The 17,954-nt window shown below is 36.4% G+C and overlaps 1 protein-coding gene across 1 annotated transcript; it reads right to left on the bottom strand.

Annotated features, from left to right (window-relative positions):
- Positions 1 to 5,671: 5,671 nt before the first annotated feature.
- LOC145822167 (uncharacterized) lies at positions 5,672 to 17,091 on the bottom strand. The gene is made up of 6 exons (XM_082918766.1): positions 16,969 to 17,091; positions 16,709 to 16,840; positions 15,846 to 15,958; positions 7,422 to 8,409; positions 6,463 to 6,811; positions 5,672 to 6,219 (listed from the first exon to the last, which is right to left on the bottom strand). Exons 1-6 carry the CDS (start codon positions 17,089 to 17,091, stop codon positions 5,672 to 5,674), a joined length of 2,253 nt encoding a protein of 750 aa, XP_082774892.1.
- Between the last annotated feature and the right edge of the window lie 863 nt (positions 17,092 to 17,954).

Here is a 17,954-nt window from a genome sequence, read left to right as displayed (position 1 = left end):
GTGCATCATGGAGGGCTCAAACAAGGTTGAGCCCTTAATGAAAAGTGAATATGAGCTCAAAATAGGGCCCTTTTCAGTTAGGGCCGGAGCTTGAAACAAAAAGCATAGGGGGCTTACCAATGGATCAAGAAAAAGGGTCAAAGTGAAGAAAAGCTACTCACCCTTGAAGACTAAGACTTTTGTTGTTTCTTGGACCAATTTGCAGCTTCTTTTGCCTTTGAGAAACCTTCCTTGTTGCTGGAAATGAGGTGGTGATGGTAGAGCTTGGTGGTGTAGAAGGAATGGAGCTTAGGGACTTAGAGATTTTTAAGGAAATGAGAGGTATAGAGATGGAGTTGTGTATGGAGGCTTGAAGGTGAAGTTTTCTAACCCCAACAAATGATCTAGCTTGCTTGCTATATAGGCCAACAAGGGGGTGTAAAGGTGGGGGAAAAGGAGACAAACTTTCCCCCACAAAATATCCCCCGGATAAAGATCTTTTCTGGGGGATAAAGCTCCACAGCTGTAAAGTGCACAGTGCAAAGAGCTCGGCCGGCCCATTACTTTTGCTCCAGGTGGCCGGCCGGCCACACCCCCTAGCCGGCCGGCTAGGGGTCAAAAGGGTCAAGCATATTTTCTGGCCGGCCACCAATTGATGGTGTCCTCCTATGTGTGTACATCACAAATATGTGGTTCAAAGTCCAAGAAAGTGGGTCCAAGGGGTTCAACATTAGCTCGGAAAAGAGGGGTTCAAAAGGGTCAGGTGGAATTACTGGCCGGCCACCAACTTTTAGGGTCCTCTCATGTGTGTACATCACAAATATGTGGTTCAAAGTTCGAGAAAATGGGCTCAAGGTGTTCAACATTAGCCCGGAAGTGCGAAAAACGGGCGCCGGAGGGCGTCGGAGGATGTATAACTGGTTGCTGCAACAATTGCTGGCCTCCCACCCTTCAGTGACCTTCCTGGTGATAAAACAGAGGTACCTGCCAAAAATGAACGAAAGCCGTTGCAAAATGAAAGTTCCGGGGCCAAAACACGCAGTTCGGGGTCCCGAAAATGGGTTGTTAAGCACCGAAAGTGGCGTTCGGCCACGAAGTGGGTTTCTTAGCCCCCAGTGTCCCTCAAAAGGGATTAAATAAGATGTATGCCAAAAATCGGAGCAATAGGAGATGGTTAAGCGGTCCCGAACCGAGACACACGGCCTGACGGCTCCGAAAACCGAAAACCGGACTCCGAAATGGGCAAAATGGCCTACAACCACCAAATGTAGCCTACGACCACTGAGAGATGGTCTACAGGACCTCTCCCTCCCCTCAGGAAAAGAAACAGAGAAAATCGAGTCTGGTTCGCAAACCGAGACAAGGCACAGAAGAGGGTTCGGAAGTCCGGAGGCAGGGCTCACGGCCGCAACTCTGAAACTTCTGAACGAGCACATTATGCAACATCACCAAGCGCTCAATCAGTGACATCTGAGTCTTAAGGTCGGTCAAAAATGGGGTGTCTACAAATTACAGCTTATTTCAGCTTTCAACTTAATTTAAGCTATTTTGATGTGTTTAGTTTAGCTTATACCTTATAGCTTATAGCTTTTTAGAAGTCAGAAATCAGCTTATTCTTCGAGTGGGGCAGGAGATGCTTTAAGAATAAGTTGAAAATCAGCTTAAGCTGAAAGTTATAAGGTATAAGCTGTTGAGGCATAAGCTATAAGCACTTTCCCACAGCTCTACCAAACAAGGCCTATATGTTGGACTTTTAATTGTGGACTCATTATTTCGAATTTTATTAATATTATGTTGGACTTTGTTAGTTAAATGGTTGAATGGTTGGTGGGTAGGTGACATTTTTTTAGTTGAATGGTAGGTGAATGGTTGACTTGTTGAATGTTAGTTAAATATGAATAGTAGGTGAATAGTGAAGATTATATATATGTATATGTAGGTGAATGGTTTACTCAATTCATTTTTGTGCTGTACATTTTTTTCCTTTACATTTGAATCTCTCCAGGTATACCTTTGTTGAAGTTTAAGGTATAATTTTATTGCTTTACATTTTAATCTTTCACCTATTTCATTTTTTTATTTACATATTTCTTTATATGAATGATGATTTTCTTTAATTGGGATAAATGAATGACAGGTTGCCTTATATTTTAGTAGATAGGAACACATCTTCAATACTTCATTCGTGAGCTAGAATTGGATATGTATATTACAGTGTTGCGTGCTTGAATTGCATTTGTGCTATGCTTGAATTTCATGAATAGATATTGAATATGTTTGCCATGCCCAAGGATTGCAAATGGCTGGTGCATATGACCCACCGAACTCATGAGTGAAACAAAGAGCTACTCAATGAAATTTGGATTTTTTTAGAAAATATATATTCATTTTCCTAACGTACTGGATAGTTTACAATCTAGATCTTTAGTGTTTAAAATAGTTTATAATCTGGATAGTTTAAAATAGAAACAAGGTTGTTCTTAATAGAAACACTATCAAATAACTTTACTTTTATCCCTTAGTAACTTTTATTTGTTCACATTGTTTTCAATCTTGCTGTGAATATATAGTGGGTTTGATTTAATAATTTAAATTGCCAATTCTAAATTTATATTAACTCTTTTATGTCACCCTATTTTTTTTTAATTGAATGGTAACTGAACCTTTTAAATGAGTAGGTATTTTAAAGATGAGTAACAGTGATGAAGACCAATGGAATGATGACCACGATGATGAAGATACTGACGATGAAGGCAGCACATCGCAAACCCAACAAAATAATAATATGCTCTTAGCTACAGCGGCTACAGTTGCAGCGACATATGCAACAAATTATTTGATAAAAGAACCATGTAGGACATCTTGTTTAACAGGAGGGATGTGGATGGTAGAATTACAAGAAGGGAATCGGACAAGAATATTTGAAAATTTTCGAATGGAAAGAGAGGTATTTTATCAATTGTGTAATTTGTTACAGACAAATTATGGCCTTCAAATTGGACGACAAGTCTCGGTTCAAGAGCAAGTTGTAATATTTTTGTTTATTGTTGGCGGTGACATTCGAAACAGAAATGTGCAAGAAAGATTTCAACATTCCGGCGAGACTATTTCAAAATATTTCAAGAAGGTGTTAAAGGCTGTTACAATGATGTCCATTGATTGGGTAAGGCCTCAACCGACTAATGGTGTGCATCCATATATCCGACGCAACCGCAAATATTATCCTCATTTCAAGGTAAATAATTAACTACAAGCGCAACTTGGGTGTTACATATAATTAATGTTGGTAGGATATTTCTACTAATCTATGGCTACATTTTTTTTTTTTCATTATTATGTAATAGGATTGTATTTGAGTAATTGACGGAACACACATCAAAGCATATATATCTCCAGATAAGCAAGCTCGTCTAATAGGTAGAAAGGGATATGCGACTCAAAACATAATGGCCGCATGTGACTTTGATATGTGTTTCACATTTTGCTTACCATGATGGGAAGGAAGTGCACACGATACTCAGATCTTCTTAGATGCAATTAGGAATCTTAGTTTTAATTTTCCAAAACCACAAGGAGGTAACTGTTTTATATTTGATTGCTACAATAGATGCACCACACATTAATCTTCATATTTATTTTTACATTTATAATTTCTTACTTAAATTTCATTTTGGAATTTTAAAATAGATGAGTTTTACTTGGTGGATGCTGGTTATCCAAACATGAAAGGATATCTTGCACCTTACAAAGGAGAGAGTTACCATCTAGCTCAATTTGAACATGGTCAACCCCCCCAAAATGCACAAGAAAAATTCAACCAAGCACATTCATCACTTAGAAGTGTAATATAAAGAACGTTCGGGGTTTGGAAAGCAAGATGACCGATGATAAAGGATATCCCACCAAACTACAAGTGGTCGACCCAAGTCAAACTTGTTTGTGCAACAATGGCAATTCATAATTTCATCCGACGAAGTAAGCTCCGCGATATTGCATTTGACTCTTATGATAGATTCACGGATTATGTGCCTAATGAAGATGAAGGATCTTCGTCTCAACAAGCACGCCATGGAAATGATGTTGCATGTAATGACAACGAGATAAAAGTGAGGAGACATAATATTTGTATGTCAATTTGCAGACGAAATTAGGAGCTCTATAAATATCTATGAAGTTTTATTTTTCTTGCCTTAATAGTAATTTATTGTATTTTTATTGCAATGACATTTTTTGTTTTCTTGTCAACTCAATATTATTACAAAAAAATTAAATAAAAAAATAAATAAAAATTTGAGGTAATGAAATGTACCAAATTAGGTACTAATTAATCAACTTCCATTAATGAAATAACTTTTTCAAAATTTAAAGAGAAGAAAATGACAAAAATTACAAATTTCCTGTTCATAAGGGCAAAAATGACAATTACATAGCCAAAAGCTGTTTTACAGCTTATTTACCAAGCACTACTCTGCTGCTTAAATCTATAATCCCACAGCTACACCAAACAGGTTAGCAGCTTATATTCATAGCTATAAGCTATAATCTGTTAAGCTATAATCTATAATCACTTTCCTACAGCTCTACCAAACAGGGCCAATATACACTTGCAAATCGGATTTTGAGAAAAATATTTTTGTTCATTTTAATTCAATACATTGTACAATTACTTATTTATAGAGATGAATCATTAATAAGTAGTAAGTCCTATAATTGAGCTATTCCTATAATTAAAGCTACAATCCAGTTATTTCCTAATCTACAAATAGGAAACAATCACAAGAGATAATTCCTAAAATCTCTACACTCCTCCTCAAGTTGGTGCATAGATGTCACACATGCCCAACTTGCCCAAAAACTTTGAGAACGCTCGACTAGACACTGCTTTAGTAAGGATATCGGCCAACTGATCTTCTGAGCGAATCTTAGGTAACTCCACAATTTTCTCATCTAGTTTCTCCTTAATGAAGAATATGTCTACTTCCACATGCTTTGTACGATCATGTTGAACCGGATTATGAGCAATATCACATGCCGCTTTATTGTCACAGTAGAGGTAAATTGGTTGCGTAGGCAAATAGCCCAAATCCCCCAAGAGAAGTTTTAGCCATAATGCTTCACATATTCCAAGTGCCATACCTCTAAATTCAGCCTTTGCGCTTGAACGTGCAATAACATTTTGTTTCTTGCTTCTCCATGTAATGAGATTACCACTTACAAAGGTAAAATATCTTGAAGTAGATCGTTTGTCATCTACTGCTCCAGCCCAGTCAGCATCAGTATATGCATCCATACTTTGACAATCTACATTTTTTGTAAATAAAATTCCTTTTCCAGGAGCAGACTTCAGATACCTCAAAATGTGCATAACTGCATTCATATGTTGCTCACCAAGATTATGCATAAACTGGCTGACAATGCTCAAAGCATAGGCAAGGTTTGGCCATGTGTGGGCTAAGTACATCAATTTTCCGACGAGTCTTTGATATCTCCCCTTATCAACAAGCACCTGATTAGTTTCAATACATGACTTTAATCCTTCTTCTACTGGTGTATTAGCTGGTTGACATGCTGACATACCAGTTTCTTGTAACAAATCTAAGGCATATTTTCTTTGAGACGAAAAAATTCCTTTATCAAATCGAGACACTTCGATTCCAACAAAATATTTCAAGTGACCGAGATCTTTCATTTATTATTCTTTGGACAAATAACTCTGTAGAGCCTTTCTTTCTTTAGGATCATTTCCTTTGACCACCATGTTGTCAACATACACAATAAGGGCAGTGATCTTACCATGCTGTTTTTTCAAGAATAAAGTATGGTTCGAATTACTTTGATGGTAGCCAAAGGCTCTCATAGACTTTGTGAACCTTCCAAACCATGCTCTAGAAGATTGTTTCAACCCATAAAAAGCTTTTTTTAATCTATACACCTTTTGAAAATGCACTTCTGGTATCATGCATCCTGGTGGCAAATCTATGTAGACTTCTTCAGGCAACTCGCCATGCAGAAATGCATTCTTCACATCAAATTGTTGTAATGGCCAATCCAAGTTTGTAGCTAGAGACAACAAGACACAAACTGTGTTGATTTTAGCTACAGGTGCAAATGTATCTGTATAATCAATCCCATAAGTTTGGGTGTACCATTTTGCCACAAGTCTTGCTTTAAAGCGTTTAATCGTACTGTCTGCTTTGTGTTTCACAGTATACACCCACCGACATCCAATTGTTTTCTTCCCTGGTGGACGATCAATAAGTTCCCAAGTTTTATTTTTCTACAAGGATTTCATCTCCTCATTCATAACAGTTTTCCACCTTGGGTCGGCTAAGGCTTCATGCACATTGTTAGGAATAGATACTACAGATAATTGATTTGCAAATGACTTATTTGATTCTAATAAACGATGGTTAGACACATAATGACTCATGGGATATTTAACTTTACTAGAAAGTTCAGGTTCATATGTAGTTTTAGAGATACCTCTGGTTTGACGCGATGATAGCTGTTTTTTGGATGGTTCAGGAACATCCTTAGCAAGCGATTGGCTTGGTGTATCAGCAGCCTGTGGTGTGAGGGATTCAGACAGAGATGGAGCTACAATTTTATTTTCTGGGTGTTCATCATTGTCTGGGTGTTCATTACCACTTTGGTCTAAAGGTATACTATGCAAATTTAATTCACCCGTATTGTTTTCAACCGATTCAAAGAGTTCCTCATTAATCATATCCTGATTACCAAGTTCAGAGAGTTCCCCTTTGGTAGAGATCAAAAAATTATAATCATAGTGTAGAGCTTGAACTTTTTCTTGGTACTCCCCTTGAAGTTCAGGCTCAAAGGAAAAATACATAGAGTCTTCATGAAAAATGACATCCAATGTAGCAAACATGTGTTTGGTGGGAGGGTGATAGCAGCGGTACCCTTTTTGAGAAGCAGCATATCCTAGAAAGACACAGCACAATGCTCGAGAAGTCAACTTGGTGCGCCGATGCCTATGAAGGTGTACAAATTCTACATAACCAAACACATGGAGAGGTAAGTTGGGGGTGACGGGAGCAACAATTGCTTTAGCGAGAGCCTAAGATGGTGTCCAAAAATCAATGGTGCTGGAAGGTACTCGGTTGATCAAATAAGCTGCAGAGGTAAGTGCGTGTCCCTAATAAGAAACCGACATATGGGCTTCTATCAACGAAGCACGAACAACCTCTAACAAGTGCTGATTTTTTCGCTCTGCGACCCATATTATGCTAGGGTGTATCAGAACAAGTAGTTTGATGAATAGTTCCATGGATTTCCAAATACTGCTTCAATTCAAGACTCGAATATTCACCTCCACTATCACTGCGAAAAATTGGAATTTGTGCATTGTACTAACTGTGAACAATTTTATGAAAATTTTGAAATAACAAGTTTACTTCACTTTTGGACTTCATCAAACATACCCAAGTCATCCTAGTGTAATCATCAATAAAAGTAACAAACCAGCCTGATTCATCCAAGTTAGTAACTTTAGATGGACCCCAAACATCAGAATGTATGATCATAAAAGGAACTGGGCTTTTATTCAAAATTAATGGAAACGAAGCACGATGGCTCTGTACAAGTTCACAAACATCACATTTGAAACTAGAAATATCAATTTTTGCATATAAATTAGGAAATAATTTCTTCAGGTGACCAAATGAAGCATGCCCTAGATGTCGATGCCATAACCATATCTCAGATTTCTTCTTTTCACTCGCAGAACCGCCTATCATTAAAGCAAGACACAACCAGTTTGAACTCTTTGACACCAAGTCTAAGTAATACAACTTCCTTCGCCTAACACCACAACCAATAGTTTGCCTTGTTTGCATGTCTTTAAACACATAAAAATTGGGCCAGAAAATGACAACAGAAAATAAGGTAGTGCTTATTTGGGAAACTGATAAGAGATTATAATCTAAAGATGGAACAATCAAAACAAAATCTAAATTCAAAGTGTCAGTGAAGGACAAGGATCTTTCTCTAATAATCGGAATTAAGGTACTATTAGCAGTGGAAACAAAATTTTGTACAGAAGGTTTAAGAGGAAAGACTTGTTTAGAATCAAATGTCATATGATCCGTAGCACCGGAATCAATTATCCATGCACTATTAGAAATAGGTGCAAAAATATTTAAAACCTTACCATCATTACCTGCCGCTGTTGCTAATGCCGAGAATGCTTCAGCAATATCATTCTCTGTCTTTGTTTCAACAACCGCAATAGTAGAGGTCTTCTTAGAATTTCTTTTCCATGAATCACGACTATGATCCCACCATTCTGAATACCCCACAAGTTCGTAGCATCGATTTTTGGTATGACCACTTTGATTGTAGTGAGTGCATTTGTAGGAAGATTTATCGACACCAGTAGCAAGTCTTAGGAGGGACAGGCTTCGGTCTGTCCTACTAGTGTTGAGGAGGCCAATTATGATTAGAATGGTTTCGAGTCACCATGGCGGAAGCTTCAGAATTTCCAAGTTCAACATTCATTGTTTCGCGTTGAACACATTCACGGTAGAATAGTGTATAACATTTCTCTAATGCGGGAATTGGATCCTTCCTCAAAATTTCACCACGGATTTGTTCGAATTCACTATCTAATCCAGCAAGAAAAATATGTATCCTTGGTCATTGAACTGATTCTATGTAACAACCCTCATGCTGCTTACCGACTAATGACTGATTAACCGCTAATTACTGTTAACCGAGACTGATTATGACTGATAATCGAACTGAATAAACTACGGAACTGACTGACTGAAAACTGGAACTAAATTGACTGAGTATGTACGTTTGAATTGCATTTTATCTGTTGACTGTATGTTTGATCTGTTCATGACTTGTGTTTAAACTGCTCATTGAAGGCCTTATCGGCGGCTGAATTAGAAACCGATTGGTGTTTTATGATCGTCGTAATTAATGTGACTTTATAGTGTTTTTATTCGAAAACTGATTAGGTATGATTAAATTAGATTAAATATTGATAAAATACAGAGTTGGCCTTAATTACAACCTTGCCCTTGAGTGGGCCACTACCTATACACTTTTGAGTTCATTACACTTAAGCCAAAAACGTTTACCTCAGCCTTCTTCCTTGCCTTGCCGACTAGAGAGAGACTAGAGGAGAGAATTGAGTTCATTTTGTTGAATTGGCTTGAATTGCTTGGTGTGTTGCTTGCTAATTGAAGTGTGGATTGCTAAATTGAACCCCTAGACTTGCATCCAAGGAACCTAGGTAAGGATTTCACCTTCTCATTCTTGTGTTTGAACTAATTCTTGCATGGTCCATGTTAAATTGTAGAGCTAAGTCATGTTTTAGTTCATACATGTTGATATAGAGCATAATTCATGCATGTATGTTTGAATTGTAGATGTTTGAGTTGTTTTCATGGCAAAAGGTTACATGCATGTTCATAATTATGTTTAAGTCCATGATTTCACCATGTTTTGAAAAGATTGGCTCCTTAGAGCATCAAGTTGGAGCTTCAAAATGATTTGAATACATGCATGTTTGCATGTTCATCTTGTTCTTGAAAAATGGTTTGAAATTGAGTTTGAATTAAACACCCTTGGGCTTTGATTTCTCAAATTGAGCTTTGAACCATGTTATTCTATGTGTTTGTAAATGTTTTCCAGAAAATGGGCCCAAGAGGATTGGTTTTGATGTATTTGAATGTGAGTTTGAGCTTGGAGGTGCAATCTGGAATTCCCAGATTCTGCACTTCCGCTCGAGCGGGGTAAGTGCTGTTCGAGCGTGGAATCCGAGCATCCAGTATCTCTGCACTGTTTTACAGTCCGCTCGAGCGGAGGATTGGGCGCTCGAGCGGAGTCATGTCTCAAGCTCGAGCTTGCGTCGAGCAGAGATTTCACCCATCTAGTACTTTTACAGTACGCTCGAGCGGGAAAATTTACGCTCGAGCGTGTACCTCTGTTGCATGTCCACTCGAGCGGGGAAACATGCGCTCGAGCGGGACTCTGTTTTTATGAAAATTCTGAGACTATTTTCTGATCACATCTTTGCATCATCATCCCATTTTAGGCATTCTTAGACCTAGTTTAAGGCATCTTCTTGAGGATATAGATGTAGAACACACCGAGGCAAATTAGGGATTAAGTTGTTATCTTTCCCAACTGTGTAGCTTAGTGTGTGTTCAACCTGTGAACTGTGTAGGGTTGGCGACTGGGGAGACACGCTCTAGCATACTGTAGCCCAAACTCTGTGAGTAACAATTGTGTAAAGATATGTTCAAATGATTATCTTCTGAATACTGAACTGAACTGTTTACTGAACTGATATTGTTTACTGAATGAATGTATGTCCTATCTTCTGAACTGTATTGTGGCATCCTTAGCACCTACTGTTTACTGTTACTGTTACAGAGATCTCTGTCGGTTCCCTCATGGAACCACTACTGTTTACTGATTGATGGCCATCATTACTGTTCGGTCTTTAAGACCTACTGTGTACTGCTATGCTAATGGATGTACCACATATGACTGAATAATCGTTCTGACTGAAAGACTGAAGTATTGTTTAATGAACTGATTTCATTACTGTAAGGACATTTCATTCATAACCCCTTTACGCATTATGTTATTCACTGGGCTTTAGCTCACTGTTTATATATATATGTAGGTGCTCAGCCGCCAGATCGGAGCTAGGAGCGTGGGTTAGACTCCAGTTTTGTCAAGCCAGCCTTTGTGCCTCACTGAGAGGTTCTGAGTTGCCATGCTATGGCTTTGGGGTGTCTTGTTTTTCCCCCGTCTGTCTCCATACTGTTTGGATTACTGTATAGACTGTTAACTGCTAACCGTACTGTTATCAAGGGATTAGGTCCCTGTACTGTGACTGTAAATTTTGTATAGACTGTACTGTTTGTATATGTGAATGCATGAAAAATCTTTTTGGCATACAGACTGACACAGCTCAATGGACACTATTCATTTACTGTATTGGCTTCCGCCAGGCCATGTACTCTGTTTTATTATTCTACTGTTCTGCAGGCCTTCGGTAAACTCGGATTACTGGCCGGTTACGGTGCTAAACCCATAGGGCCGGGTTTGGGTCGTGACATTCTAATAGGATGCAACGTCTTTTTTACTCTTCATGATCACCTGATCACGATGATCTAATTCACTAAAAATTTCAATTAACTCTCCATAATACACATAGAGTGTTCTGCCACTCTATTTGGCAGAAAAGGCTCTCTAGTTCAAGGTAAATACTTGTAATTTGTCCGCTCCATCATAAAAAGCTTGAGAAAGGGCTTTCCAAATATCGCGAGCGGTGGGTAGGCAAATGTATTGCTTCATAATGTCTGGGGACATAAAAATCAATAGCCAGCTCTTGAGACCACATATCATAAATGGTCTCATTGAGCACAATCCCTGTATTGAAGGATAAGCCTTCGGATTGAATGATAATGGGAGCAGACTTGGTGCCAGATGTTTCAGAATCTAACTTGCCCATGGTTTGATGGTGATATGGATTCAATGAAAGGATGATGATGATTCTTTCAAAGCTCTGGTACCAACTTGCAAATCAAATTTTGAGAAGAATATTTTTATTCATCTTGAATCAACACATTGTACAATTACTTATTTATAGAGATGGATCATCAATAAGTATTAAGTCCTATAATGGAGCTATTCCTATAATCAAAGCTACAATCAAGCTATTTCTTAATCTACAAATAAGAAACAATCAAAAGAGATAATTCCTAAAATCTCTACATATAGTGCCCATTAAACAATGCAGAATTTTTTTCCCCTTTGAATAGTTTTGAAAAATGTTCATTCAACAGTGCAGAAAATATGTAATGCATAAATTTAATAGTGCAAGAATTTTTTTATTGAGCAGTGCAAGTTTTTTTTTTTTGCAATGAACATAGTGATATGCTACGAATACAGAATTATACATTCATAATCTCTAACATAATATCCATTAAAAAATAATAATCTTGAAAGAAATAATGGTCCTCTAAATCGTCTTTTATATTTGTTGTTTCATTTGTTTGATTACCAGTATCACTTTCACTCCACTCTCTTCTTTTGTTAAGTTTGTCTCTATACTAAAGAAAGATGTGAGTGGTTCACTGCAAATGACATTCATGTTGGTGAACAAGAGAAGCTATTGGTTGGTCTAGACCGAGTGTCACATAATGCTCTACATGTATTGTGATTGATAAAAGGGATACAATTTACGATTTTGTATTAAATGATTGAGGAATATAAGAGACATGGAGGGTTTGTGTTTGACCTAGGCATGACCACATGGTGTCTAGGACAAATCAATAATGACCACATGGTGTCTAGGACAAATCAATAATTTTTCATTGAACAAAGCCATTTAATAGTGGGACCCATTTACTTTAAAGCCTTGTTTGGGAGATGATTTTAGACTAAAATAGTAAATAAAAACAAAATAAGTTTAAATAGTTAATGAGAAAAAATCTCATATCCAAACTATAATCATTTTATTTTTTCTCTCACAACTATCAACAACTAACATCCCAAACACAACTTTTTTTAACCAGGTTAAAATAGTTAAAAAGTCAATTAAAATATCCAACTTTCCAAACGATCCCTTAGTAGCCCTTCTAATTTATTTGAGTTTGACTTCTCTCAAGTTATAATATCAACTTAAGAGAGTGTTTGGGCGTAGTAAGCCCATTTTGGAACCAATTTCGGTAATTCGAACTGTTCACATTTTTGGACTCGTTCAGTAGAATATTCATGCAAAAAATCAAGATAATTAGATATTGGTAGCTATATGTTTGAATCATATTGTTTTAAAAAAATAGAAGACAAATATAATTTTAGGAATCTATTTTTTGTAATATAAATTTGATTCAAATATATAGCTACCAATATTTAATAATATTGATTTTTTGCATGAATATTATACTCAATGAATCCTAAAAAGTGAATGGTTTGGATCATCGAAACAAGATCTATGGTGAGCTCCCCGGATCTCTTAAATTCTCTCATGTTAAATGTGAACATGAGAGAAATTTAAGCCAATTTATTTTCATTATTTATTTCGATCAAATTGTAGCCTTCCATGGCCTTTTGATATGAGAAAATTTTGGTTGAATTTCACTTCGAGAGTTAAAGGTAATTATGTTGACGAGGCTATATTCATCTGTAAAATTTAACCCAAAAAAAAAAAATGGTGATAAATTCAGTTTTGAAGGGTATCTAGAGCATTAGATCTAGTGAATATTTTTTTGTTATTGATAGATCCATATTTTGTGAAATATTGGTAAAAAGTTCTTTTTATTGTTTGTAGGACATTTTATTTTTAATTTTACCCCATATTTATCTGTTGACCTTTGTTAACTATCTATTCAATTTTTTCCTATTTGTTTAACTTTTTTCCCTATCTGTTCAAAAAATTTCTTATCTGTTCAAATGTTGTCTTATCTATTCAATTTTTTTCTTATCTATTTAAATTTTTTACCCTATCTGTTTAATTTTTTAATCTTTTCAATTCAAATTTCCCTTATTTGTTTAAATATTTGTCAAAATAAAATTTTATTTGTCTAATTTTTTGTCTATCTCAATATTCCCCTATCTTTTTAAATTTTTTTTTTTATCTTTTCTATTCAAATTTTGTTCTTATCTATCAAACTAACTCTATTTGATGTCAAAAATCTTTTCTATCTGTTGAAGTTTTTTATCTATCTGTTGCAATTGCTAGAGAGAAATAAGAGAGTTATCTGTTGCAATACCAAGCTACACCAAACCTATCTGTTAAATTTTTTTTTCCTATCTGTTCAAATATCTCTCTATCCTATCTGTTCAACACAACACAAGAGCACGAAAAAATGGTACGATCTGTTTTATTTTCATCAACATTAACATCATCAACAACAACAACATTACTAGCATCAACATCAACAACCAAAATATCTACAACTACATACACACACACATACACAATAGATCAACCACCAAAAAAAAAAAATCTGGAGACAGAGACATATTCATATCATACATTCGAAGAACCTTTCAAAAAAAAAAAAATTGTAGAGAGAGACAAAGACATATATACACATATATATACACATACATTCGAAGAACCTTTAAAACTAAATACTTGTGAATCATCGACAGATCTGAGATCTGAGTGTGTCACAAGGAAGGAGGGAGAAAGAGAGAGAGAGAGAGAGAGAGAGAGAGAGATAGATAGATAGATAGATAGATAGATAGATAGATCTGAGAAAATAAATTATGCGGTGTGGTTGGCGACAATAGACGACGAGTGAGGACAGCGTGAGGTGTGAGATCTATGTGAGAAAGAGATTATGATATCAAAACCACAATCATCGCCACCATCTTTTGAGGACTCATTAATGATGAGACAACTCTATTTCCAAATTTGAGAGACCTATTTGAAATAGCAATCGGCGAAGATGGAGAGAGAGAGAGAGAGAGAGGGGCAGCGAAAGCTTTACAGTTGATCTGAGAAGGCACTAACAACGCCTAGTAGAGGGAACTAATGCCAAAGTATTGGAGTTTGGAAACTTCGGCGTCGCAACAATGGTGGTGGGGCAGAAGATGAGGCAACAGTGACTGCGTTGCTGTGGGAGACGGATAAGAAAGAGAGAGAGAGAGAGAGAGTAAAGGGAAGAGAGAGATAAAAGTGTGATTTGTTAGGTTTGGACGTATATATATATATATATATATATATATATAAGGAAGGTATTTTGATCATTTTGCTTAAGTTTGTCCTTTTGGACAAAATGTTTCAACGCTTAGACTTTTGAACAAACAAAATTGAAATTTGGACTTTTGGACTGAGTCTTCCAAAAAAAAATTGATACAAATTTTTAAAAGGTGTAAATTACACTAATTTTTTTCTACAACTTTTGAAAATATATAAATACCTGAACAGTTTAGATATAATTATATTGTCTTCTATTTTAATAAGGATAAAGATATTAAACTAACATAAATAATATGAATACATGCGAATAAATAAAAAAAAAATATTTCCTTATAAAAAAAAATATAATAATATTATTTTTTATTTATATGACTTACAGATTACTCATTATTTTAAGAGACTTCAATGTATCTTACCCTCTCTATGGTATTGTCGAACTCTGATGATTGGCGTCTATTTCGCAATACAATTTTTGCGTTTAGATATTTTCATAGTTTTTCTCTAGGATGTTTCTTGTTGATTTTTACTTTGTATGATGTAAGTACATTTTTGTTGGATGGATTCTTTCTGTAAGTGCCGTTTGGCTAATCTTAATTATAAAAAAAAAAAAAAAAAGTTTGTTCAAAAAAAAAAAAAAAAAAGAGATATTATAATTTACCTAATTAAAAATTAGAGATCAAATTGAAATGTAAATTGTATATTTCAAAAAGGGAAAATTTTATGGTATACATCTTGTACCATATGCACTCCTAATTATGATTCTGTACTTTTAGTTATGACATAATGTGTTATTAATAATGAATTATTATGCTATTGGTTATAACATTATTGATTATAAGAGTAATGCTAAATAACTCAAAAATTCTATCAAATGTCTCACATGAGTGTGAGACCCACACAATGTGGATCCCGCGTAGGTCCTAGACTATGTAAGTGTTGACTTTTTTGGTTTTCGAAGGTTAATAATGTAAATTTAAGCGTGCCAGCAAGGCCAATTAGTCCTTACAGAAGTTATAATTGCCAACCAATTATCAAGCGATTGTGTTGAAGTTCTTTCAGCCTCAATGAAGATGACTTTTACTGGTAGCTTGTTTTAGGAGAAAATTATGAATAGTAACACGTAAATATAATTTAGAAATTGAATTTCATTAAGCAAATGAAAACTTACAATGAAGTTACAATGACCCAGCCTTGATAAGGTTCACAGTAACAAACTACTGAAAAACTACTCATAGGAACTAAAGTGCAGTACAGGAATTGAAGTGCTGGAAATGTAAAGAACTAGAAATGTAAACCTGGAAAGAAAATAAAGTAAAATGAACTAGTTTCTTGATCTGAGTCTGGGTCCTCTTCTGTTTAGCCCTCTCTGCTATTTATACTCTTTAGTGATAACCGTCGAAATATGTTTCCACGATCTCTGGTCCTGGCTTCGCTCAATTAGCCCCCATTACGCCTCTTTTGTAGTTAGGCTTTCCTTCTGAATTTGAATTTGATTTGTAGGTAACCGTTAGGCTACGTCATCTCGCTCCTTTTGACTATTCAGATGCTACGCAGATCTGATACTACCAATATGAACTGCCACGTGTCTGTCTTTGATTGGAGATTTATTTTAATTTCCTAAATTGCCCTTTAGGTGCCACGTGTCACTCTATGATTGGCTTTTGCAATTTATACAGCCAACATTACACCCTGACCTAATATATCCAATACTTGGTGATATTAGTGGACTAGTACAATCTCCTCACGTCCTAGGACATGCATAGACTCTGTATATTCTGGAAGTATATCTGCTTTTTGAATAATGAAGCAATGAACTTCATTAAATCCTTATGCTTTGTGCTTCCATTCTTTGAGTAAACGAAAAGACCAGTACATCCCCAATGGCCAATCACACTTTCTCTTACATTGATCGAGCATACGAGGTGTCTTTGGAAGATGATTGCAGGTCTCGAAAGAACCTTAATGCATTTATTTTCTACTCCTATCCACCTCTATTTATACAAGTCATGGAGGCTTTTGCAAATTACCAACCTTTAGACCAAGAATCTGCCAACTACAAACCTTTGGACCAAGTATTTGCAGAAATGGGTCTTGGAAGCTCCTCTTCAGCCCACCACTCTCCGCATGGGACAAAACCGCTTCTTCTTCCTCCAAGTCCACTGGCTGGGAAAGTTGGTCAAAACCTGATAAATCCCAATTAAGGGAGCGGATTCATCATTGATCTGTTGAATTTGATGATCCCCTTTCTGTTCCTCCTTCTACTCGAAGCTCAATGGTTTACTCCTATGTACCCATTGATCACCGACACAGTTTAGAAGAAAACTTGCTTGTGGCGTGGTACACGTCTTCCAGTCCAGTGAAGATAGTGCGAGAAACTCCTCATCCAGACAAAGCATAGGGATATAATCCGTCATTCTTGGCTAAGAAGGCAAAACCTTGCTCTTCTGACTGGCTCGAATGCGTGAATGTGTGGCTCGCCTTTTTCGCGCCCCCTTTCGAAAGGTTTGAAAGAAAGGCCTCATAGTTCAGACTCCCGTGGTTCAAATCTAATCTCACAAGTGCAATGTGAAACTGATCAACACCAAAGAGTCTAAATCCGAAAAATCGTTTTGGAAAATTGATTTTAAGTCAAAAGTGCCAAAATCGGACTGCTTTGCCAGATACAGAGTCGCTACCTAAGTATTTTTTGTTTTGGAAAAATTTAGGAAACCCTAACTCGTGCCGAAGGCCACGTGTCCGTCATTACCAAAGTTGCCTCGGCTTAGGAACTTGGGTACGAAGAGGGAAGGTCATGAATTGAGCACCCTTGCTCGCCCGATCAAAGATTGGCCTCTACTAATCATGATATGATTTTTTATAAACATTATGTGTTCTTATTCCGGTTATTAAACTAGATTTACTACGTGATGCGCACAATCAAGTATAGACTAGCTTGCTCAATTTGGAACAATTCAACTCATGTTTGTTTGCGAAAATGGTTTGAAATGGCCACCTCAAATGGGCTTAAAGATTGCGGATTTGCCACTAAACATAGTGAGCTTAAAACATGATCTGCCACTCAACAAAGTGGGCTTAAAATTTACATTCGTTGAATTGTTTCAATTCAAACAACAAGCCTTCATCCATAGGCATTCATGCAGTTTAGCATTTAAGCACATAGCCTCATGGCAAGCATGCTAATCATGGAAACATTCACATTCATACAAGTATGCTAAAGCATGAAAACTCACCTAGTACTCCAAGCTAGGAAAATATGAGTTAGAAAAATATGCATGAT

The sequence above is a fragment of the Camellia sinensis genome, chromosome 3 (genome assembly GCF_055761805.1).
Source record: "Camellia sinensis isolate YWXY chromosome 3, ASM5576180v1, whole genome shotgun sequence".
In the NCBI taxonomy this organism is placed as follows: domain Eukaryota; kingdom Viridiplantae; phylum Streptophyta; class Magnoliopsida; order Ericales; family Theaceae; genus Camellia; species Camellia sinensis.
Note: the sequence above shows the minus strand (reverse complement) of the source record. Positions and strands in the feature narration are given on the sequence as shown.